A 26,771-nucleotide genomic window follows, 5' to 3' on the forward strand; every position below is an offset into this window, starting at 1 on the left:
CTCTGACATCCCAAATCCTGGAGCAATTTGCTATAACTGAAATTAATTTATTTAAAAGTCAGCCTGTGATTCAAAAAAAAAAAAAAAAGTTTCCTTCCTTTCTTACAAATGATTAATTCCCCCCCCCCCCCCACCTTCTACACTGGCCTGAGGACCACAATGGGTAACTTTCCATCACAGACAGTTCAAATTTTAAGGTTTGATACCTTGTGAACATACATAGGTAGAAAGCTCAAAGTAGGATTGTAAGCAAGTTCCTCCTCCAGCCCTGGGCATCTTGGCTGGTAAGCCCTCCTGGTAATTAAACAACACACATGCACTACCAGCTACCTTCACTAAGCATCTTCATTAATTATTATTATTTCTTGCCTCCACTCACACCACGTGGCAGCAGATAGACAGGGCCTTCTTCCTGCTTCCTGGCTCAGCCTTTTATACTACTTGCATTCTTCTCCTCGCTATCCAGCTGGTGAGCTAATTACCTCATTAACGCATCAAATTCCCTACAGGTGCAGCTGATCCCCACTAACCCTTCAAATCCAATCAGACCGCCTCGCTGCTGCCTACTCTAACTAGTGCCCTGTGTCATTGAAGTGACCAGGGTGCTAACGCCCGAAAGGGACTGTGTTTATAGCTGCTAACAGAACCTTGTTACAAGGATCTTTTCTCCTTTCCAGTGCTGTGATTCCCAAATAATGTGACACATAGAACTTGCTTCTAGCTCTCTATAATGCTAGAAGAATACATATACAATCACACTTTTATGTACGTGCATATACCAGTACACGTATCTAAATACAGTAATATAAAGAAAATGGGTTTAAAGCAGTTAGGGTTGCTACAGACATAACATACCTGACTGAAACGTACAAGAGCAAGGAAATGAAAAGTTAAGTGACCTAACATACCCTCTTCTCTTTCATCCACAGACACACGCCTTACCATTACCGTAACTACCATATACTGCAGACTTGCCGTATATACTCTCTGTACCACACACCTTTACCAAACTACCATCTCCTAGCAGGGTTAGTTGTGGATGTTTGTCATGGTGTGATGTGCTTGGAGAGGACATTCTGCTAGAGGGAGTGATGGAAGGCTGGCAGTCCTAGAGGGACAGAGTCAGTTGTAATGCCTGCTCTACAAACCTGTTGTGTGAGCTCAGCAAGTCATTTCACCTCTCTGTGCTTCTGTCCCCCTGCCATCTCTCGGCTGCCTTGTCTGTGTGTGTCTCTTTCGAGCAGGGGTTGTCTCACTGCATGTGTGTACAGTGCCTAACACGCTGGGGACCCAATTTTGGTTGGGCCACTACTGTAATATAAACAAACAACAACAACATTACAATTTCAAACTCTGATATATTGTAACTCTCTGAGGGTGGAAGCAAATGTTGTGTGTTCCACTGGAAAGCTGGGACCTCGCATTGATGCAGGGCTGATTTGTTCCTATCCTGAGTCTTGGGCAAGTGCAATTTTGCAGGTTAAATCCCATCCTGGGGGAGAAAACAACATTTCTCCGGCTAACTGATGATAAATAAGAAGGCAACTGACTGAAAACGAAAAACAGTCACTCAGATACTGTGTTGGTGGCACGGTATGAAAACAGAGCAGTGCCGCTCAGGTGTTAAAAGCTAGTCTTGGCAAAGTTAGATTATCCCTGGAAAAGGTGCTCTCATGAGACTTCAGATACATCTTGGTTTGGCTGGGCTGGAAACACTGTTGGCCAAATACTCTCCCCAGTACCAGGAATTCTACCGTACTTGGGGTGGGATGGAATCCTCTTCCCCAGTCCACATAGCCACAGAACATCTGTTTTTGCACTCCCAGGACTATGCTTCTGGTGTTTACCCGCATCATCTGTAATTCTACTGCAGTTCTAGAACGGTCAGCTCTGTCAAGTTATTTAGTAGCGACTTAGCTTTATGCCCATGTGCAAAAATAGAATGTATTACAATAAAACAGAAAACGAAATCCAAAATTATAAAATGTTGAAATACATATAAAGAAAGATTAAAAAGAATATAAACTATTAATCATATATAACCACCGCACCACTTGCTTCTCCTTATAGTACTGGCTGGTCATGCAAATAGGGCAACTGCTCAGCTCACAGACACATTGTCAGTGCCTAACAAATATTCTGTTTTTTGAGAGGTCATAGAAAAAAGCATCTGGGACAAAAACGTTGCAGAGCCATATTGATCTTAACTGGCAATATAAATTCCAACATAACAAATAATGGGGTAGCTCTTCTACCTGCCCTGAGGCACACTGACAAAGGCATTCTACAGCAAATATTCCTTCTGGAAAAAAGTAATTGATTTGGGATCAGGAAGGAATTTTCCCCCCTCCCCCTCTCCCCCCCCAGATCAGACAGGCAGATACCCTGGGGGGTTTTCACCTTCCTCTGCAGCATGAGGCATGGGTCACTTGCAGGTTTAAACTAGTGTAAATGGTGAACTCTCTGTACCTTGAAGTCTTTAAACCATGGTTTGAGGACTTCAGTAATTCAGCCAGAGGTTAGGGGTCTACTACAGGAGTGGGTGGGTGAGACTCTGTTGCCTACAGGAGGTCAGACTAGATAATCATGATGGTCCCTTCTGACCTTAAAGTCTTTGAGTATCTTACAGGCCAATTTCTTCCCTTCAATGTACACACCTGGCTCTGTGAGCCACTGGGGGCAGGATTTGCCCTTCTATTTGTGGCTAGGTCATATTAAAGATAGAACTGAGTCTCCAAATCAAAAACTCCATATCTCAGATCCCTTGAAATTTGGAGAAGTTTGGCCTGTGCTATGTGTTTAGATGCCTGTATTAAAATAAGCATTTAAGATTTGCAGTGGGTATACAGAGATGGTAGGTTATAAGACTTTAGGTGCTGCATGCATTTCAGTGCTGCACAGTGAGGAATCAAGACTCAGACGCTTCAGCACAGTTGTTGGGATTAAAGCCCACTGAAGTCTGCAGCAATGTGCTATAAATATATATTTGAGCACTGAGCCAACTGCATAAACTCGGAAGCAGCCTGTTTCATTCAAAGGGTTTGTGTCAGCAAGAGCCTGAATTAGAGTCTTGGAGGCACATGTACAGCAGAGCTGGCCCCACCAGGGATGGATCACTGATTGGCAAGGGCAAGGCCCGTCTTCAGTTGAATGTTGCTCCCGCTTAGCTCTCAGTACTGAGGGCATTCAAAGGCAAAAAGAGACAGTGGAAAGGGTAAGGCAGAATACAGGGGAAACACAAAATGTGAGATCATCACTTTAGGTATTTTGAAAACAAATGTCTAGCTTGGAGTGAGGGATGTGGCTGATCTTAGCAAGCATCCACTCTGGGATGGCATCTTGGGAGGCAAAATCTCAAGTGAACAGCTTGTAAGATTTGGGTGCCACTTCTAAACTACCTCGTATCTGAACCCTCAGCCCCAAGACTAAAGCTTTCAACTCTAGCTCCACATAAAATCACCACCTTTTTGGCCCAACTTCAGTTAATATGACATGGGTGCGCAAGCAGATTCACAACAAACCATAAATCCTTCTACTCTTGAGGCAAACCGAAGTGCTGCGTAGAGATGCCTTAATGCAGTGGTTCTCAAAGCCAGTCCGCTGCTTGTTCAGGGAAAGCCCCTGGTGGGCCAGGCCAGTTTGTTTACCTGTCGCACCTGCAGGTTCAGCCAATCGCAGCTCCCACTGGCCTCGGTTTGCTGCTCCAGGTCAATGGGGGCTACAGGAAGCAGTGCGGGCCAAGGGCCTGAGGGTTTGGAGTTTTTTATTTTTAAGGAAATGGTGTGCATAGTTTGATCCTAGAGCTATGAGTTTCTTTAGGTTTGTCTACACGGTGGGATAATGTGGGTGTAGACACTGTTGGTGCTGTTTGAAACAGTACTACATTAAGTGCACTAGGGACCTTTTAGTACACACCAACAGGGTCTACACAGACCAATCAGTGTGTAACTCATTAGTGCACTTTAGAAATCCCCTTAAAGCACATTATCCCACTGTGTAGACAAGCCCTTTGCCTCATGAATTCAGTGTTAGCTTCCATGCTGTGGTACATCACTACAGCCACTATTGCCACCCTGATTTAGTAGCAACAAGTGATGCAGGAAGCAGACAGAGCTGTCAGAAACAGGGTTGACTGAACATTGAGGGTGTGTCTTCACTAGCAGCAAAGGCATGTTCTTACCACATATTTGCTAACACAAGATAACTAACACAAGGTAAAATCCAACTGGAGGCAGTTTGTAGTTTTCCACAAGTTAATAGGGCAAACCCTAGGCTTCTCCATAAGCTTTACCTCAACCTGCTAACTTGTGTTAAAACTACAAACTCTCTGTCTTCTATCGGATTTTATCTCATGCTAGTTACCACAGGTTAGTTAGCACAGATAAAGAACACAACGCTTTGCTAATGAAAACAAAGCCCAAGCGGCTAGTATTATATGCTGAGGCGCTAGTGTCTGTTTCCCGGCTATGCCCTTCGGCTTTCATTGCTGAGTCTTTGATTCCTCACTAATCTTGCTCCTTCTTGAAACAGGACCCTTGGAGGTACTTCCATTCTGTTCAGAAAAGACCCTTGAAACTGGGATGTCCAGAGCTCTTGGGTCTCCAAACTTGGAGCCTGATCACCTCCTGTGAGGGGGCCAAACTTCCACAATCCCCACTGGATTCATTCAGAGATGAGGTTGCTCGGCACCTCTCATACCACACCCCCAACCATGTTTCTAATCTTTTGAGTCCAGAGAATGGATCCAGTTCCTTTGAGCTAATATTTTGAAAACAATGTTTTCCACTACATAACAACTGCTTATCCCAGAATATGTGGATGGCATGAGCTATAAATCTCCCACTTACCCACCCAGAGAATCATGGTATTGCCATCAGAGAAGGAATTACACATAAGCAATAAAATGCATTTCCCCACCACATAACTGGGAAAGCAAATAAGATAGAGGATGTTTTATAAGGTACATTCCACACTGCAGCACGTGCACCAATGTAGTTTCATTGGTGCAAGTTCTCTTGGCAGAAATTCCTTTATTTACTGATAGTTGCTAGTGATTTATTGTTTCCCACCCTCCCACTCCTATAATAAATATTTGCTTAGCTTTAAACACACGATTATGGGTTCAGATTGTAAGATTTACCCTGATGGAATTTAACAACCTTTTCCTTTCTCAACAGCAGACTTGGTACAGTGAGTGGGATTTTTTTAAAATCTACTGGACAGACAGTACCTGGCTAATTTACCATTGGGATTTGTCCAGCTTCATTTCTTAGCTGTAGAACACAGGTACATAGACTCTAAGCACTCAAGTCAAGAAATAGCACTTTCAGAAAGGCACCTACCTAATAGCTGCACCCCACGGGTGAGTCCGTACACGTCAATCAAAGCCCACAGGGGTTCCGTGATCCTCACCCCACTGAAGAACAACATCGCAGCAGAGTCATTGACCCGATAAAACACCCGGCCCTTTTTGTCCACCCAGAATGCTATGATGTTTCCTTCATTTGCAAACTCTTCTGGAAGGGCCTTGGCCCAGAATCCACTCTGGGAAACCAAGTCCGGGCAAGCATACTTTGGCAATGTGTCAGGATTAATCCGGGAGGGATCCTTGGAAGTAAATCCGAGTCGGAGAGCCCCACTCCAGCAACACTGCTTCTTTGTTATCTGCAAAGATAACAGCAATAAGAACATCTTGCATTCCAATAGCACTTTACATGCTATGAGCTCCATGCCGTGCCATCCTGAAGGCCTCCTGCATGGTTCTGAGCACTCTCAGCTCCCACTGGATTGGGTCCTGTATGTTCTAGAATAATTTAATCCAACACTAAAAATGTTTGCCACTTCTGGGGTAGGGCATGGCATCTGCATAACAGCACACAGCAACACTGCAGAAAAGGTTAAGACATAACGTAAAAGAGACTGTATCAAGTTAAAACTACAGGGGGAATATAATTAGCCCTGGCGCACAAACTAAATTCCATTTCTGGGATAATTACACTCTGCCTAGCAAACCTACTCTTGGCAGAAGCGCCAAAAAACCTTTTCTGGTCAGAGGATTTTACATCTCATATGAAAGATGGCACCTCCAGCAGCCCATAGCACTGTGCTAGGGCATTGGTTCTTTCTTGATTCAGGGTGCCTACTGAAAACCATTTCTGCTTCCTATAGCACCTAAAGGCTTTCCTAAGAGGTCTCCCAGCTACGTAAAAAACGATCTGGCGCCTGCTTAGCTTGTCAGATGGGATGACATCACAACCCTACAGTAGCTGATTTGGATGCAGCAAAATGCAATCAAGCATATTTAATTACATTAAATATATAAAATGAAAATAACAGAAGTCCACTTGTCGCTGAAAAACTGGGATTATTTATTGCAGCAATTTCACTGCAAATCCTAAATCCTCCTGGAACCTAGATAATTGTGGCCTCATTGTACAACTTGCTCTACAATCTCTTGCCAATATTTTACACTAATCACATGCTACACAAGTAAATATTCATATGGCGATATAGGGAGTATGTCCCATTGTATTCATCAGCCCTACAAATAAACATTTGCCAACACAGGCTGACTATAGGTAAACTATAGGTAGTATCACAGTTAAAATCTAGTGTAAACCCTACCAAGCATTTGCATAGCTGGACACCCAAACACACTAATTTTTGCTTTAAAAAAAAAAGGCAATGATTAATGATGGGCCAAATCCTCTACTCAGCAAACACCCCTATTTGACAGGCTTGGGAGGTCTACAGGGCATGGGATGGGGAGGGAAAAGGCCTCTGCTATGCCTAGACTGTCAAGCAGTAGCTAAGGTGTTCCATGACAGCTACCGCAGTCTGGGGCTGCTGCTTCCTACATCCCACCTCCACAGATCCACTAACTCTAGCCCCAGCCACACCCACTGCCTGGAATTCCACCTCCGAGAAGCTCCATCAGAACACAGATCCACATCACACCGGACATCTCCACTTGCCGGCACTCTGGCCTGCTGAACAACTCTGGATTCATTGCCCACTGGGCTTCTTAGAAGACTTAGAGCAGCAGAGAAGGGTGTAGGACTAATTCTGAAATGACATCTGGCAAACAGGATCAAATTCCACAGCCCCTCTCTCAGTCCTGTAGTAAGAGTTTTGCCTGAACAGGAGGAGCTGCAGGATTTGATGCATAGAAAAGAAGTTGGTGAGAATCTGACATAGAAAACATAAAAGCTTAGAGGTGGCAGTTTGGGGAAAGAAAGGAAAGAAAGACTGCTGGAAATGGACTTAGCAGAAAACAGACACAGAAAGGCAAAGGCATTCTTCACATTTATGTCAATCCCCAAGGCACTTTTTCTGCTTATGCTTGTTGATTATTCATGTGCAAAATTCCCATTAGTTTCAGTGGGAGCTCTGCTCATAAATCCCTTGTGCACAGATGAAAGTCCTGCCCGCTAATCCTTCATGTGCATTTTATGGAAGATAAAATCCTAATATACACGGTCAAATACAAACATCGAGCTTCCTGGGTAGGGACAGGAGAACTGATTCAGAACATAGAAATGACCCATAATCTTTGCCTAAAATGCAAACCTTTGGTGAAGTTTTTCAAGAACAAAATAATTAGTTAACTCTCATCTCCCATCCCAACCATCTCATCATTTGTCAGGGTTATTTGTCTCTGCATTTTCCAGCTTCCAACCAAAAATGCCATGCAACTAGATCAGTCCTGCTGTATTTCCAGCCTGCATGGAAGCAGGAAGAACCAAACAGAAAATGAATAGAAACCTGTGTGAGGGATTTTTCCACCCAAGGGCCAGAGCCAATGAGGTGTTGAGTGCTCTCATTTCCTACTAAATTCAATGGGAATGAATGAGGAAGCTTGGCACCTCTCAGGAAGCACTCAGCTCCAAGTTCAGGTTCCACATTTGCAGACGCAAGAGCTTTGGATATTTCAGAGACACACTCAGACTTTTAAGGTCTTATCTGAATTGAAAGGAAGAACCTCCGGGCCTTTTGATGTGCCCTAAAGGTGGTTCAGCCCCTAAAGAGCTGAAGCTAAACCCGTTCGGCTCTCAATACAAGGAAGAGCACATGATATACAAGTCAGGCTGCATGTGGTTTGAGTGAAGGCTTTGGTGCAAAGGGATATCTGGCCAGGAGAAGTGGTGTCCTCCAGGAGAAACCCTAAGGAGCAATCTGTGTCGCCCTTCAGTGCACATGCCACAAAGGAGGCGAATCAGTCTGGTCCCAGTGAGGAAGTAGGATTTCTGCAACCTTGTCTTCTCTGACCTTGACAGATGCAATTTTGGCCTGCTCATATCCCCATTGCTGCAAAGATCATTCTCCTGGCCCATCACTCTGGCCATGTGACTCTTCTCTCTGCATCCCTCTCCTGGTTCCCCTTTCTGTATCACAACACAAGCTGCTTGTCTTTCCATGCCCTTCATGACCTATACCCATCCTACTTATCTCTCATGCGCCATCTAGATGTCCATTCCCGCCTCCGACCGGCCCATGATGCCAGTCTCCATCACCCACTAGTTACATTTTCAGCAAACATATTTGTGCTTTCTCATGTGCTGCCCCTCACGCTTGGGAGGAGCTCCCTGAAAACATCAGCAAAGCGACCATATTACCCTCTGTCACATCCCTCCTTAAAATTCTCCTTTGCTGCGATGCCTACAAAAAAATAAAGCTAAACTAGGGTTAGGCTGCTGGTGCGCTGACAGCACTGCCTGTCATCCTGACCGGCATTGTCTCATTATTTCCTTGTATTGCCCCACCTATCTATACCTTTCTCTGGTCATATTGTAAGTTCTTTGGGGCAGGGACTGTCTTTTTGTTCTGCATCTGTACAGCACCTAGCAAAGTTGGGTCCAGGTCTATGACTAGGGTCCCTAGACACAATGATAAATGAAATAATTAATAAGAATACTAATAAAGCACAAGGATGGCACAGGCACGAGGTCTGTGAGACCAAGAGCTTAGGATTCTGCATTCCAGGAATGGGATGGAAAACATAGGAACATAAGAATGGTCATATTGGGTCAGACCAAAGATCCATCTAGCCAAGTATCCTGTCTTCCGACAGGGGCCAATGCCAGATGCCCCAGAAGGAATGAACAGAATAGGGAATCATTGAGTGATCCATCCTCTGTTGTCCATTCCCAGCTTCTGGCAAACAGAGGCTAGGGTCACCATCCCTGCCCATCCATCCATAGCCATTGATGGACCTATCCTCCATGAACTTATCTAGTTCTTTTTTGAACCCTGTTATAGTCTTCACAACATGCTGTGGCAAAGAGTTCCACAGGTTGACTGTGCATTGTGTGAAGTGGTCTGGTACTAGACCTAAGACTCCCCAGTGGGCAACCTATCTCAGTATTGATATACACCCACTACCATGAGCCATACTTCCCTTCCCCCAGACTCCCATCTATGCTTTTCTGAGAACTATGTTATATACAGGTTTTGCTATAACACTCATATTTTACACCTAGTCTTTCCTGCCAGCACTGGAGGCTGTTACAACAGCAACGAGGGAGGAGTCATTTACTCACCTTTAACCTGACCTGCTCGTAGATCACGATAGGCCTGTTGCTGAAGGTAATGGCGTTGCAGAAGCTGGCTTGCCGCTTCACTGCCTTCTGTGCCGTGTCCATGATGATCTGGGACCCCTTGGCATGGGGATGGAAAAGCAGTGGGCTGATCGACAAAGCTCCGCACTGCGTGATGGGAAGACAATGCTTCTGCTTGTGGTGGCATCGATGAGAGGAAGCCGGGAAGGGTCCACCTATAGAGTCTGAGACAGCGTTTAAAAAAAGTGACACTTTAAATCTGAGTAATAATGGGAATCTCTCAGTGCCAAATCACAAGACTACGTTACAGGGAACTGCAGTGTGAGATAAGAGCTAGTTTCAATGCCTACACTGTAAATCACTAAAAAGTCTTTCTACAGTATCTTGAACATAATAAATATCTATAACCATATAGATGGCTGCACTCTAGACAGTCTGATGATGCAGAGCATGACACAGGGAAAGCAGCTCAGCATTGGAGTGTATGGAAAGTTTCAGGGACACGTTTACAGAAACAGAGGTCAAAACTCAGTTCTGAAAATTTACCTGCAAATGTGCACGTGCAACTGCATACCATTCAGGTGAATGCATGCACAGATGGCTGGTAGTCCCCACTTCCAGATTGCTTCCCTGCCCATCCACCACCAAGATGCACCTACACCTGACCTGTCCCGCCACCCCTACCTTCCAACTGCAGCCCCACCAGTCCCTCCCCTCGGTTTGCTCCCAAGATGCTGCTGTATCCAGCATCCTCCTGTACCTTGCCCGCTGTCTCTCTCTCCACTCACACTCTGTAATGCCATATTCCAGTAACCTCCTACTGCCATCCCAGCTGGTCTCCTGCACCAACCAACATCCTTCCTCCCTGCTTTCTCCCTCCCCCTCCCCCCATGTTTCACCAGCTGCAACCTTAGGTGAGATACCATTTTTACACCAAAAAGAAAAGGAGTACTCGTGGCACCTTAGAGACTAACAAATTTATCTGAGCATAAGCTTTCGTGAGCTACAGCTCACTTCATCGGATGCATGAAGCTTATGCTAAAATAAATTTGTTAATCTCTAAGGTGCCACAAGTACTCCTTTTCTTTTTGCGAATACAGACTAACACGGCTGCTACTTTGAAACCTACCATTTTTACACCATCATTCAGGAATGAGGACCTAATGGTTATGGTGGAGAAGGAGAGCTAAGAGGTGCATGAAGCAGGGGGGGCAGGGATTATGCGCATGTCTAGCCAGGGATCCAAAGAGACAGTTTATCAATTGATTGACCTGGTCACTGCAGTAGCTTTATTGGTTCATGAATGAATTGATTCATCTTCATTTCTTCATAATATACAAAGCATGCAGCAGTTTGAACACAAAACAATCATTATGTCAAGAATAAGTCATCTGCTTGCTTCTCAACATGCACAATACTGTGTATATGTACACTGGTGAAAGGGTCCATAGAAATAAGATACAGAATGTCAACAGAAATAAATTGATTTGATGGTACATGAGAAACACAACCAAAGCAATGTTAACTCATGTGTTAACAATGACATCCCGCTGTGTCAGTTTATTTCATAAATTACACACAACTAAATATCAATAATAAATTCTGTAGCCTTCAGACTGCATGGGCTACATGGAAGTAAGTATCAAATGAAAACTCCTTGTGTAGTTTAGTTGGCCACAATGGTGTTTTTGTATGAGTACCGCAGAGTAATAAAAAATACTTGGGCAAAACTATAATTCTGCATTATCTCTAATCTAGACAGTAACAGATCATCAGAACTGGATCCCACTCTTTCCAGACATTGTGGTAGTTCAAATCTGTATCCAGACTTGGTTTCTTAAGTCTGTTATTGTACTGGGTCTGAACCAAATCCCCAAACTTTGGAAAAGTTTTGATTCTAATCAGAACTGTAACTCAGCCCCTTTGCTATTCTAGATGCAGACCCAAATTTCTCTTAATTCACCCTTTCATCATTTTCTCACTACTACCTATAGATGTGGCAGAAATGCCAAAATCTAGGACTTGTAAAACTAGACCAGGCATATACAGGAGAAGAAAATGGCTGTAGGTAATAATCCTGCTTTAGCAGGGAGAGGGACTGGGGGACATACAAAACACACAGCACTTTCAACACAAAACACTCATTATATTGAGAGTAAGTTATCTGTCTCTTTTTCTCATATATAGCCTGGTGTGTGGGCATGGGGGCACGGCAAGAATGTTCATAGAAATCAGATAAAGAATACCAATAGAAAATACTTGATGATTTGACCCAATGGATTGGGAGCAGGTGGCTTGCAGAAGCAACAGCTTGCGTGTGGAGTGTGCGTGGGGCAGCTGGAAAAGTATGGGGAAAGCACAGGTGGAGCAGCCAACAAGAGAGAGAGAGATAGAGATTAGTATTTTCTACAGGAATGTTGGTCAGATGTAATATGACTGATGGGGTGCATGTAGTCCAGTATCTTGCTCTGACAGTGCCAGGTGTTTCAGAGGAAGGTGCAGAAAACCCTGAAGTAGGCAGATATGGAATAAGCTGTGGAGGTTTCTTCCTAAACCCATATGTAGTTAAAAGCCCTGAAGCATGAGGATTTACACCCTTTCTAAAACTCTTAGATTTAAAAAAAAATCATAACTCTGGTTATGTTTATCCATATAAATGTCCAATCCTTTTTTGAATTCTACTACATTCTTGGCCTCAGTGATATCTTGTGGCAATGAGTTCCTAAGGCTAAATGTGTATTCTGTGAAAAAAATATTTTCTTGTATCAGTTTTAAATCTGCTTCCTTTCAATCTCATTGAACACCCCCTTGTTCTTGTATTATGAGATAGTACCCGATCTACGTTATCTATACTATTCAATATTTTATATACCTTTATTGTGTCTGCTCATTGGTCTCCTTTCTAAAGTAAACAACCCCAGTCATTTCAATCTCTCTTCAGATGGAATAGAGGCCTCTAATTTTTCTCATTGCTCATCCCTTAGTTGCCTTTCTATTTCTGCTATATCCTCCTTAACAATAGAGGCCCCGATTCTCAAAGGCCCAGATCCCATGGATGGGAGCTAGGCGCCTAGATATTTTTGAGGATCTGGGCCAGGGTAACTAGAACTGAACACAGTATTCCAGGTGAGGAACTCCATCTCTAACTTCTATGACTCCTCTAAAATATGCATAGTCTTTTTGCCATTTGTGCAATGAGCCATGTGCTCCCAGTTCTTTTGAGAGAATATAGTAAATTATTTGGTTTCTAGCTAATTTAAAGTCAATTAAGTTAACTTTATTGGTAAAATGACAGATTCCTAAAAGCTAGATCCACCTTGTGGAAAGCTGCATTGACAAAGCTGCATCAAAGTGAAATTTTCCCCACAGAAGTTCACATGAACATTTTTGCTATTCCATTTTGAGGCATATCAAATTTTCTGTTTCATTTGCTGTAAAATTTGCAAATTAAAAATGGTAAATATCAGATGTTTACCAGGTGAACTGATGTTTACCTTAAAGAAATACTGAATTGTGGTTTTTTTGCTCAGGAGTGAGAATTTCCCCATTTTTACACAAAGTTCCTGGTGTTGGTGGAAAACCCTACAAAATTTCAATTGCTTTTTCCACAAAAATGGATCATTTTTGAAAAATTACAGCGAGATATGAACAATTCTGGTTTTGACCATTTCTAGTTTTGTCTGAAATTTTCACACACCTCTGTGTGTTGGATTCCAAAAGATACATGTGTGAAAGAGAAGAAAGTAACAGGAAATAAGGTCATCATTTCAAGCTGCCTTTTCTGGCTGGCTGAAGTGATCCCACCTAACTTTACTGTGTGACCCCGAAGTAAGTCATTAGTAGTTGATCACACTTAAAGGTTTCATTGGCTTCAGACACCATGGTTAAAAGCAGAGTAAAAGAACCTAAATAGAACATCAGGATCTGTCTCGGAAAAGTCAAGGACAAGACAAAGGGGGAGTGATAGGGAGAGCTGTGTCTACAGTAGAAAAAAGTGAGGGCTGATATGATCACAGACTATAAATACCTTCAAGAGTAATATATTACAATGAAAGGGAATTATTCACCACCTTGGAAGATGGCAGGAAAGGAGCAATGGCAGAAAGCTAGGGAAGGAAGTGTTTAGGTTAGCTGTTAAGAAATAATTCTAGACAGTGAGAGGAATTTAGCGGAGGAACAGATTTCCAAGAGTGAAGTCATTTTCACTGTGGTGATTCAAACAGAAGAGAGAATAAGATAGTGAGAATGAGGCAGTGTGTAATCCTGATAAATGAAACGGGGTCAGGTTAGGTGAACCAAGTATTCTTTTCTGGCACTACAGCCCAGCATGATTCGTTATGATCCAGCCATAACTGCCAACAAGTTTAACAGGAAAACTCAAGGACATAAAAAGGATTTGGAAACATTTTACTAGACTTGCATTGAGAAGCCAAAAGCTTTAATCTTATTGCCATGATTATAAGAACGGCTGTAGCTCTCTGCGGGACATCATGCCCTTTTAAAACATGGAAATGGAATGACCAAAACTGCTCACAATTTTCTAAACGGGCTCCAATAACAATGCTGCATATGTCCAATGCATCTGCTGTAGGAGCATTACGCAGCCCTAGGGAGCTGTGCGATTCTACAGAAACAATATTAGTAGAACACTTATTTACAGTGACAATTTGGCACTGCAGAGAGCAAACAGGAATGAAGCCATCTTAGAACAATGCCTGAAAGGCTCATAATGTGACCTTTGCATTTCAAACAGACACTCAGTGCAACCCACAAGATCACAACCCTCAGGAATAGGGAAAGTTGACTTAGTACTAGAATCCACATGCAACAGGTTATCAATACAAATAGAGAAGGTGATTCACTTCTCCCATACCTTATTTAAGGACAAAATCTTTGGGTCCTTACTCAGGGAAGACTCCAATTCAATGGAAGTTTGCCTGAGTAAGGACCTCAGGAAATGGTACTTAATAAAAAAGCATGCCCAGATACTAATACGGTTGGTGCCTTGTAGTAATAATGGTAGTGATGGGCCAGATACTAAGGTCCTTACTCCTTTTTTCTGGGGCAAAACCTCCATTCCAAAAGTGAGTTAGTGTGATGGCCACCGTTTTGGCCAAGACCACAGATCTTCAGAGCTAAAACCATGAGTATCTACAGCTTGACCTAACAGAGGTGGCCTCTGTAGTTGGAGGCTGCAGCAGACACATCCCTCTATGGATTGGGCACAGAGGAGCACGTGTAGCGAACACCATCAAGGGGGCTATATGAGCATGTCAGGGTTTGACCGAGTACACCTAACAGAAACTCTTTCTTAAAAGCACTGAGGCCTGATCCACAGTCTGAACTTCTCCATATTCCCAGATTAAAAATCACTATGATATTCTGCATGCTGATTGCAAACACGACTGCTCATGTGATGTAGAATACAGTAATTTTAGATCCCGCCTCCTGCATGGTTCAACTGTGTGATATGGAATTAAGTTAAATTTGTAAACCCAGATTCTCAGCTGATACAAACAGGCATAGCTCTGTTGACATCAGTGGAGTCACAGCAGCTGAGAATCTGGCTCATCAAGCTCTGCTCCAACAAGTGATAGGTTATCTTAGAGTACGCCTACACTACCCGCTGTATTGGTGGGCAGCGATCGATCCAGCGGGGATCGATTTATCGTGTCTAGACTAGATGCGATAAATCGACCCCCCTGAGTGCTCTCCCATCGACTCCTGTACTCCACTGCCGCAAGAGGTGCAGGCGGAGTCAATGGGGGAGTGGCAGCAGTCGACTCACCATAGTGAAGACACCGTGGTGAGTAGGTCTAAGTATGTTGACTTCAGCTACATTATTCACATAGCTGAAGTTGCATAACTTAAATTGATCCCCTCCCCCCGCCCCCAGCGTAGACCAGGGCTAAGGAAGATGGGAACAGTTGCTCAGAAACAAACTTTGCAAGAAAGGTAGATTTGAGAGAAGGTGGAAATTTGAGAGATTGCTCAAGGACAATGCAAGATTCTTACTACACAGTGCGACTTGTAAATCAGCAAGGGAGTAACACTCCCAAGTGACAAGATGGTGTTATGATGGCACGTTATAATTATAAAAACAAATTGTATCCCCCAGGGCCTCCACAAATGCCCCCCACAAGACAACAGATCACAAGAACAAAATCACAACTGTACTAAGACACCACCCCAGGTATTTGTATCTGCCAAATTGCTACAAATACAGAGAAACGCCATCGACTTAAGCAGGTTTCCTCCAGGTTTACAAAAGCATTGTTGAGAACAGCATCTGCCCCACTGTGATGAATAAAAATCAGGACAGACCAAAATTTTCACATCACACCTGACAGAGGCTGCTGAATGCAGTGTTATTATAACCATGTCGGTCCCAGGATATTAGAGAGACATTTTGGGTGAGGTAATATCTTTTATTGGACCAACTTGTGAGAGAGACAAGCTTTCAAGCTACACAGAGTCATTTCAGAAGTTAACACAGAAACCGATTGCTCGATTTTGTAGGAACATCCAAGGGAGGAGATGAAGAGGGAGGAAACCTTTGGGAGGTGGACCTTTTGCACATTTCTCCACACTCGTGTGTTGGGGATGGAGTCACAGGCCACAAACCCACAGATTCCATGGAACCTGCACTAATTCCAGGTGAAGACAAGGAGGCTTGGTCCATTTGTAGGCCCAGAACCTCTGTGTGCCCTTCCTCCTGCCCACTCTTTTGGCAACATGTCTCCATTGGAGCCAGCAGCTCTCCCACAGTGAAAACATTGTAGAGCTGTACCACATTTCTGCCTTGATCTCTGCAACACCAGTAGGGGGACAGTGAGCCGATCCCCCCCAAACCCATGAATTCCCAGATCTGCGGAGGGGCCTTCATGGACTCCTGATGAACTGGCAGAGGGGGACACTGCCGCAGAAGTGGCTGACTTCCCCCTCTACTTGTGACAGATGACCCTCCAATCATGGACTTCAGGGGCACAATCAGGCTTACCATGATTTATAATTCAGATACATCTGAGCTCTTGATGTTCTCAGCTTAATAAAATGCACTCACGAAGCCTGTTAGCATTCTTCCCCAGCAGCACCCGTGCTCTGTGAAAATTTGGCTACGAAAAAAAGGGATTGTTTATCAAAAAGTTTGCTTAAGGGTTGGTTTGGTTTTTTTTAAGAACATTTTTCCTATTGAAATTGTTTCAACTGACATTGTTTGTGTGATACTGTGTGGAGAACAAAAAAAAAGTTCATTTCAGATAGTATCCCACCTAAAAGGCATTCAAGAAGAGTGTTGCAGAGAGTTAGAATCAAGAGACACTTAGAGATAATGGTCTTGGGTGTAAAACCTGAAGAGAAGTGATTGCAAACATGTCACAGCGACTGCCATGCAAGCGGGAACTGGAGAAAACAATTCCGTGTCCAGCTGCAGAGGAAGAGAAAAGAGCTGAGGAGTACCAATAACAGAGATGAAGGTACCAAGTGTCAGAGGGGCAGCCGTGTTAGCCTGTATCCACAAAAACAACGAGGAGTCCGGTGGCACCTTAGAGACTAACAGATTTATTTGGGCATCAGGTGAAGGTAATTTTCCTTGCAGACTAGTTACAGTGAGAAGGAATAGACCCAGGCAGAAAGGGAGAGTTATGAGTGTTATCTTCTCATCTGAAGAAGGTTAAAGTGTGATTTGTAATCTATCAGGCTGCACCATGACATGACCACAAAGACAAGAAGGGAAGAAAGAGAACACATGTAAAAAAAACCACGAGAAATAGGGTTGCGTGAGAGAATGTCTTGCTCTGGGAGTGAGTTTATGCTGCAGAAACAAGAGATCCCTGCCCTGGAAGAGCAAGTGTGCTGCAATCAGAAAGAAGTCGCCAATGGGTTGGAGAATAGGGAGACTATTTCCACTGTGGAGAATTAAGATTAGTGAGATGAAGCCTCAAAGGGATCAATGAATTGCATTTCTGCTCCTTGATACGTTACCCATGTATGTACACCAAGATACCGAAAGGATCAACATGATTGTTAGTAAAAGCCTGGTAAGAAACTATGATCATTTCTTGTTCTAGAGCTTCAGATTTTGCCTTCAAGAATTCATGGCAAACTACAAGATAGACACATTACTGAACATGAACAGGAGCTCACGTGCAAGGGAAACTCAAAATGGGTCTCAAAACCAATTTTTCCACATGTAAACTGTCTCAGGAAAGAGTGTAAGGGATGTGGGGGAACTGTAAAAATACTGGTTTCAGAGTAGCAGCCGTGTTAGTCTGTATTCGCAAAAAGAAAAGGAGTACTTGTGGCACCTTAGAGACTAACAAATAACTAATAAATTTGTTAGTCTCTAAGGTGCCACAAGTACTCCTTTTCTTTTTGTAAAAATACTATAAAGGACTACTAGGTTTTCCTACTTTGCCACAGCAAACATGTTTTTTGTTCTTGATGGAGCAAGAAACTGCATGTCTCCAATGTGAGTCTAAGTCTCCCTGTGCCTAGTACACCAAGTAAAGTATTTAAGAACAACTCCACCCCTCTTAAAGGTTTACTACTCTTTTGACACTGCCAGGTGATTGTCACCAGGAGTTACTACTGACCATATAATTACCAAGACAAAAACTACACATTTCCAGAAGGAAAAGAACATAGTTTGGTATGTGTCAGATGGGGTCTAAATGAGGTGTTGGGATCTAAATTAGCTGTTACCACTCAAGAAAGATCTTGGAGTCATTGTGGATAGTTTTCTGAAAACATCCAATAAATGTGCAGTGGCAGTCAAAAAAGCAAACAGAATATTGAGAATCATTAAGAACGGAATAGATAATAAGACAGAAAATATCATATTGCCTCTATATAAATCCATGGTACACCCACATCTTGAATACTGTGTGCAGATGTTGTCACCCATCTCAAAAAAGATATACTGGAATTGGAAAATGTTTAGAAAAAAGGAACCAAAATGATTAGGGGTATGAAAAGACTGCCATATGAGAGAGATTAATATGACTGGAACTAAGGGGGGATATGACAGAGATCTATAAAATCAAGACTGGTGTGGAGAAAGTAAATAAGGAAGTGTTATTTACGCTTTCTCATAACACAAGAATTAGGGGTCACCCAATGAAATTAATAGGCAGCAGGTTTAAAACAAACAAAAGGAAGTATTTTTTCCACACAACACACAGTCAACCTGTGGAACTCCTTGCCAGAGGATGTTGTGAAGGCCAAGAATGGATCACTTGATGATTACCTGTTCAGTTTCATTCCCTCTGGGGCATGTAGCATTGGTTACTGTCGGAAGACAGGATACTGGTCTAGATGGACTTTTGGTCTGACCCAGCATGGCCGTTCTTATGTTCTTAATGCTAAATAGACAAAGGCCAACACAGATGGGTTCAAAAAAGAACTAGATACATTCATGGAGAATAGGTTCATCAATGGCTTTTAACCAGGATGGGCGGGGAAGGTGTCCCAAGCCTGTGTTTGCCAGAAGTTGGGAATGAGTGAAAGGGAATGTATCATTTGATGATTACCTGTTCTGTTTCATTCCCTCTGGGGCATGTAGCATTGGTCACTGTTGGAAGACAGGATACTGGTCTAGATGGACTTTTGGTCTGACCCAATATGGCCGTTCTTATGTTCTTAATGCTAAATAGACAAAGGCCAACACAGATGGGTTCAAACTGGAACACCAGATCCAAATCCCTTCAATATTAGGCTAGTTGGTGTTTTAACTTTGTGGGTAAGATCTGAACCTCCACTCAAAACACTGAAATAGTTCAGCTCCACATTTCAATGTCACAGCTCACGTCCATTTCTAGTCAAAAGCACAGCTACACCAAACTGCTGTTTGGAATGCAAAGGGTCCCCATGGAAATGGAGGTGCCATCTCACCCAATATGTTGTGGGTGTATTTAAAGATTCAGGAACCTACGAACATGGAATCATCCTTACCCAGAAGTTTGGGGCTACGGAATACAGTGTGGTCCAATGGACAGGGCACAGAACTCAGATGCACAAGACTTGCATTCTACTTCCCATCTTGGCCATTGATTTGAGCAAGTCTTTTCCCCTCGGTCTGCCTCCTCTTCCCCTACTATCTTTTGGTAGCATGCTCTGTTTCGGTGGTAAGCTCTTCAAGGCAGGAACTGTTCCCCACTAAGTGTCTGTATGGAGCTCAGCACCGTGGTGCTTGAATATGGCTGGGACCTTGAGTTACTATCATCATACAACTAAATAATACCAATTCAAAAATGACTTCCCAATCAGCAGGTTGCCAGCGTGATTTTTTTCATAGGGTTCAGCTGCTTTTCAATTTATTTTCTCTGCCTTCCTGGAGCTTTAAAATCCCACTTCTTCCCATCCCCCAGAGGCATGTTCTGCCCTGCAGGGTGAATTCCACTGAATATTACTGAGTTCCTTTATAAAAGAGGTTTCAGAGTAGCAGCTGTGTTAGTCTGTATTCGCAAAAAGAAAAGGAGTACTTGTGGCACCTTAGAGACTAACAAATTTATCTGAGCATAAGATACATGAGCTACATCAGAATGCATCCGATGAAGTGAGCTGTAGCTCATGAAAGCTTATGCTCAAATAAATTTGTTAGTCTCTAAGGTGCCACAAGTACTCCTTTTCTTTCTATAAAAGATGTTCTCTTCCTGCAGGGCTGGTGGAATTTCCATGCCCTGGGGGCAGTAATGGAACCCTAGTTATTTTATGGTTGAGCAGATTCTTTCACACAGCATTATATTTTCTTCAGTACTCCTTCATTTTATAAGATGTCTGCTGTCTCATGAACACAAGTGCTTAGGACATTTGAGCAGGATTCTTCTCTGCTTCTTTTAAATGTACTTCTCCCAGTTACATTCACTGGATCTCTTCAATGGCATGTGATTTCTCTCTCACTTTTTTTATGTGCACCTTGGCAACATGGTAGAAGGACAAATTATACACCTGAGCTGAGGAAGCAGTATGGCCTAGTGGATATAGTACTGGACTTGGATTAAGGAGGCCTGTGGAATATTCCAGCTGTGCCACTGACATGCTGCATGATGGCATGCACATACACTCAGCCTCGCACTCCCAGCACCCCCGATGGTGATCACGTGGGCACACACGCCCAGACCCCCAGGAATACATTTTGGCGAGTCATTTCATCTCTCTGTTACTCCTCTGACCTCTTGTTTATTGTAAGGTCATTGGATCAGGGGCTGTCTTTTCTTATGTGGTTGTACCGTGCCTACCACAGTGAGAACCTGATCTCAACTGGTGCCTCTCGATGTAATCATAATACAAATAATAGTGAGCTAGACTGTACTGACTACAGCCAAAAGTAATAGATATTGCATGCTCTGCCACATCACGCTCTGCGGCACCAATGAATACACAATACTGGCAAATGAGATAGTTGATCAAACTTCAGAAGCCCATACCTACTATTTTCCAGTATAGATGTTGGGACGTACTATGACTAGGCCAATACTGGGACTGTGGTTTAAAGACTCATCTCAAAAGTTACCTTTCCAAATAACATACGTGCCCACCAGTGACTCAAGAGGAGTTGTGAGTCAAAGTTCTGCAGTCCTCTGCTTGTCTAAAAGGAGACCAGTCTACTAACAAAGCTGCATGATCTTAAGTAGCATCTATCGTACTATGCTAGGCAAGACAGGTACACCCAAAAGAGTGGCCATGTTCTTGCGAAAGGACATGTTAACCAGATAGAATGGCAGCCCCTTCTCACTCTCCACCTGAAGCCTGAAAAATATCTGAAAGCTTTAGCTAAGTAAAAAGATTAAAGATTTCCCTTGTTAGCTAAGGGATGGTATCTTTCAACAGACTGTCTGTTTGTTGTATAGAACAAAAGGCAAATTCAGCCGCTTAAAAGAAAAAAACCTTCCCTTTATAAATGTGAAACTAATGTTTTAACTTGGCTGTAACCAAGCTGTAACTTGGCTGTAAACAGCTGTAACTGTTTGATTGTTAAGTGTCTAATTCCTATTCATTAGAGGAGTGTTTATTCAGTGTCTCTTGCAGTCATTCACAGCAATTTAGTCATTAAAATGGCACAGTATTATGGAAGGAGTGATGGTCCTGCTTTTGGTTCAGCAAAGTGCCCAGACTGGGGGAAACTGGGGACAAAGAAGAATATTAAAGGTACTTTTAAAACCTTTCACTGGTGAGATCTTACTGTCATAATCTTTATAGGATCAACTGGCCTCCTTTTCTCATTCACTTAGTCCAGTTAACATTTATTTTTTGAGTGGGGCAAGCTTATTTCTAAACCTATTAAATAGACGTTTCCCTGGAGATAATACTGATTTTTGTTAACATAACCTTGTTCTTTTCAGCACTGGTTAGATATTGTGGCTAGCTGGTGAGATAATCAATAAATTAAACCCTGATCTGAAGCTGCCATCTAGGGTGCGAAGATAGAGGACAAAAATGATAATAGAGACTGAACTATCGGGAGAGCCAACAAGGATAGGAAGTAGCACAGCAAATACTACACTAAAACTGCGCCCCATTTCAAAGACACCACAGAACAGCCGCTATGTGGCACTTTAAATGAAATACACAAAATTACCACTGATACACATTCAGATGCCTCCACCTGTAACATCAGCTACATTGTATTGATTGGTTTCAGAGTAGCAGCCGTGTTAGTCTGTATTTGCAAAAAGAAAAGGAGTACTTGTGGCACCTTAGAGACTAACAAATTTATTTGAGCATAAGCTTTCGTGTTGAGCATAAGCTTTCGTACGCTACAGCTCACTTCATTCACGAAAGCTTATGCTCAAATAAATTTGTTAGTCTCTAAGGTGCCACAAGTACTCCTTTTCTCTTATCGTATTGATTGTGATCATCACATGTAAGAAATGATTAAACCCAGACATTCTTGTACAGATTTCGTTAAGGTAAGCAGTTTCACATAATCTCTCTGATCTATTACAATATGGCTACTCAGATACAAGGGACTTTAGTCATTTATGTCAGTGGGACCAGTATTTCACCCACAGTGTTTGCAATCTGACCTTTACCGTTTGAAAGGAAAGGGTGAAAGGAAGAAGCAGCTGTGACGGACTTGGAGCTGCTCTATAATAATTTATGAATACGGTGTATTGATCTGGTTATTAGGCTGTTTACTGAATCAATATATTGGTTTAGTGTAACAGCAGGCTGGAAACAAGCAGGAAGGAAAAATAATAGATCTAGATAAGCTAGCCCTTAGCAAACACTTGAGGGTTGTTACAGGACAATGGTAGAGTCATTGGCTCTGAGGAATCTGGCTTGACACCTTGACACTCTTGGATTGGTTTTGTCCAGAAGGGCTAAAGCCCAGGAACTGTCAAGAACATATGGACTTGGCATGGATTAAAATGGACATTTTCCCTCTCAGGAGAGGAAACAGCTGTTGGGGAGTGGTCAGAGAAACCAGACTGACGCAAGTACAATGCCGACAGACCCTGGTCATTGTCAGCTAGGACCTTTGGAGCTTAATGCATGAGCCTCTACTGGATGAGCTAAACGACACCTGTCCCTTAGCCAAGGCTGTAGCAGGCTCATCAATCTCTAGTTGGTCTAGCCACCATCAGAGTGGGACAGAGTGCCACATCAAGCAGGTATAGGTTACACAAGCACCCACTGGAGTGTCTGAAGAAGCAAGGCTTGTCTAAGCCATGCTTTAGGTAAGGGTTACATGCATGGATTCTGTTTTTTAATAGGAACAGTAAGAACAAAGCACTTGGAGAAAAAGAATTAGAATTTTTTTTTTTTTTTTTTTGGTTTTAAGGCAGCATTCTGATCACTGTATACCACTGGCTCCTGGAGGGAACAATCACAGGTGGCCATCCAAGTCAGACTTGCCAGGAAAGCACAGATGATACATTGGGTACCGCAAGCCAGGGCCTGGCCTAACAGTGAAATTCCACTGGTGGAGAGATAAAGCCATGAGGCCTGGCACCTGAGGCAGTGCACTCAAGAGAGACCAGAAAGAGGTGCAGTTAGCCCTGCAACCATGACACGTAAATATATACAGGACCTGGTTCTGCTTTCACTTACTCCTGATCTACACTAGTCTAATTACAGTAGTGTAAAACCAATGTATAATCAGGGCCGTCCGTACACATACGCAACATATAGGTTGCGTAGGGCACCCGAAAATTTGGGGCACCCATGAGTCTTAGTGTCCACCCTCCTACCTCTTCCTATCCCTATTCTAATCTGACCCTTCCTGAAGGCTCCTACCACAGCTGGCTGCTGCAGCCTAGTGAGTCTTCCTCCTGCCTGATCTAGTACTTAAAAGTGAAAAAGACTCCCAGTCTGCCAGACCTATTAGCACAACATTAAAACTGTTAGGTTTCAGAGTAGCAGCCGTGTTAGTCTGTATTCGCAAAAAGAAAAGGAGTACTTGTGGCACCTTAGAGACTAACAAATTTATTAGAGCATAAGCTTTCGTGAGCTACAGCTCACTTCATTGGATGCATTTGGCCATTCGAGTGGTAATTTAACAGCCATTTGCCAACCCTCAGGTATATACTGTCAGTTTCTGAATTTACTGACAAAAACAGTTGTGCATTACTGTAATATTTACTCCGAACATGTTAGTCTACAGGACCTTAGTTTAAAATTTTCGTTAAAAATATTTCATTAGTGTGTTGCTGAAGATTATAAAATCACATCTCTAAAAAATCATTGCATAAATTTTTAGATGCACAATCTGAGGATTCATCTTTAGCCTTAAATGCTTGGATCTTCAGATATATAGTTTGTTAAATAAACCCTTTAAAAGACCACCCTTATCTAAAATACACATGCGAGCCCAAGCTGCCGTTGGGCATGGGGCACCAGTGTAATAATAGTGCATAGGGCCCCATAAATCCTAAGGACGGCCCTCATCAGAATCAGGCCGACTGGATTAGACAAAGACAGCAACTCTCACCCAGAATTGTGCAGTAGATGGGAGGTCTCCAAGGAATTATACCAGTTGTATATTCAACAGGTGAGCAATTTCTCATTATTTAAAAAGCATTTTACCCTTCAAATTATGAAGGGAGGCATGGAAACTGATTGGTCACATAAAAGAAGAACAAGGTCTCGCACAGTGTGAAATTAGTGGTCTGTAAATTCAGAACAAAAGGAAACATTACTGCAGACAGCATGTGGGCAGCCTATGGCATTCATTACCACCGGAGGCCAGAGAAGCAAGGAGTTTATTTTACCAAGTTTAGATAATCTTGTGGCTAATAACATCTCTAGTTATGCATAATAAGATAAGAAAATCAAATCTCAGGCTTCAGGGTAGCTCAACATAGGGACAAAGGATTTTTTCTCCTTCTCTCCCCAGGTACAGCACTAAAAAATTAGATACGTTATAGAGAGACAAGGTGGCTGAGATAATATCTTTGATTGGAGGTAAAAGATATTACCTCACCTGTCTTGTCTCTCTAATATCCTGGGACCGACATGGCTACAACAACACTGCATATGTACATTATGTGAGTTATTCTGCCTTCTTTTGAGCATCAAGTACTGGCACAGGTAAAATGTCTTGACAGACCAATAGTCTCATACAGCATAAAAGTGCTACAATATTCATGAGAGAAAGGAATGCAGAATAAAAAAATCCCTAGATCTCAAGCTGAATTGAAGCTAAGCTTATTTTTCAGTTTGAAAAAGTTTAGACAAGTTTCCTCAGCTCTCATTTACCTTGACACACAACTGATTACTGACCATTACTAAAATTCATCTCCAGAGTCTCAGCTCCTGTCTTCAAATCCCATGAGTCCTATGGCAGGCTGAGAGAACATACTGGTAAAACAACAGATCAAAGCAAGAGGAGACCCCAAGTGTTACACACTTGAAACAGCCCATTATGATATCAACAAAGGGAGAGTGGGTCCTGCTGAATATTGAAAAGCTAAGTTTGGGGTCAGGAAAAGGGAGATGAGGGGCTAGTGACAGGTCATGAAGAAACTGGGGAGCCATGGGAATGGAAGAATTGAGTCAGGGAAGAGAGAAAGAAGGATCTTCATGGGTTGAAGGATCAGAAAAGAAGCATATCCACTTCTTTAGGTGCATTGGGGGGGAGAGGGGAAGGAGAAAAAGAAGAAACCTCTGATGATTCAGATAGTGTTAGAAACTTCAGCCAAGTGTCTAGACTTTTCAGGGTTTATCCTAAACGTACCTCCAAATATTTAGATGTAAACATATCACTAATATCCTCATAGCACCAGAGACACTGTACACGTTCCCTAAGTCTCATTTCACAGCATGCATGTGTATGTGCACGTCTCCAAAGAGACTCTTCCAAGTACAAACACTTCACCAATTTTTGCCCATCACCTCATATCCAGAAGGCTATTATTTCCCCTGTGGTTTTAATTGCACACAGTATTCTTATCACTTCCTGTCCTAAAGTGTCATGTAGAGTTCCTGTGAACTGTTAAACAGCCTCCATCCTTCACCCCAAAGGTAGCTGCATTCAGCATAGCACCCACTCTCAGAGGGTTAAGCATAGTTCAGACTTCAAAAGCCAGTTGCATAAAAGCCAGAACCCCACTGCAAATATTTTATGGCCACGCAGTATTTCCATGGACTACAAATCAATGTAAAAGATGTTTTCCTTTCTTCAGGAGGCCGCATATAGGCTCTGTTTAAAAAATATGCATTCCCTCTGCTTAATATATATCCGTAGGGTTTTTTTTTTCCTTCCAAAAGATTAACTAGTCTCAGTATTTAGGGAATTAATTCTGGAGTCCTTGTAAAAGTGCCAGTGTTCTCTTCCAGTTTAAATATAATTTAATGGAAAGTCTATCCTTGGCATAATTTCCATATACACTGCAATAAATTGGACATCATAATATTAAATTTCATGGAAAACAGGAGAAAGAATACGTATGGATCTGTCAGGCTGATGTACTTGTCAGGAAGAAAAGGAAGGTAGAAGCAGCAATAGAGAAAACAAAACATGACCATGGAACAGTCATGAAAACTAACATGTAGGACCAAATGCAGAGAGAATGTGAGTTACATGTTGGGAAGTGGGTGAGAGTCAAAATCTAAAACGGGATGACTTACATGCTGAAAGGCTGAAAGCAGGTCTACGTTACAGAAGCTGAGACTCTGGTCCAATTCTGATCTCAGGTCCTCCTCCTTTAATCTCCATTTACACGTACGTGAGATCAGAATCAGACCTCTAGACTCAACTCTGAATTGGATCCA

General features: G+C 42.7%; 1 protein-coding gene across 4 annotated transcripts in view; it reads right to left on the reverse strand.

Annotated features, from left to right (window-relative positions):
• The window catches only part of NEURL1 (neuralized E3 ubiquitin protein ligase 1), a 253,387-nt gene that overhangs the window by 80,447 nt on the left and 146,169 nt on the right, over window positions 1-26,771 (reverse strand). For 3 of the 4 annotated variants that reach the window (XM_038408134.2, XM_043519872.1, XM_038408135.2), the window contains exons 2-3: window positions 9,540-9,781; window positions 5,343-5,664 (exon numbers count right to left, since the gene is read on the reverse strand). In XM_038408134.2, the coding sequence (XP_038264062.1) occupies window positions 5,343-5,664; window positions 9,540-9,781 (564 nt within the window). The remainder of the gene's footprint in view (window positions 1-5,342; window positions 5,665-9,539; window positions 9,782-26,771) is intronic. The other variant, XM_043519873.1, reaches the window with a different exon arrangement.

Source organism: Dermochelys coriacea, chromosome 7 (genome assembly GCF_009764565.3).
Source record: "Dermochelys coriacea isolate rDerCor1 chromosome 7, rDerCor1.pri.v4, whole genome shotgun sequence".
In the NCBI taxonomy this organism is placed as follows: Eukaryota; Metazoa; Chordata; order Testudines; family Dermochelyidae; genus Dermochelys; species Dermochelys coriacea.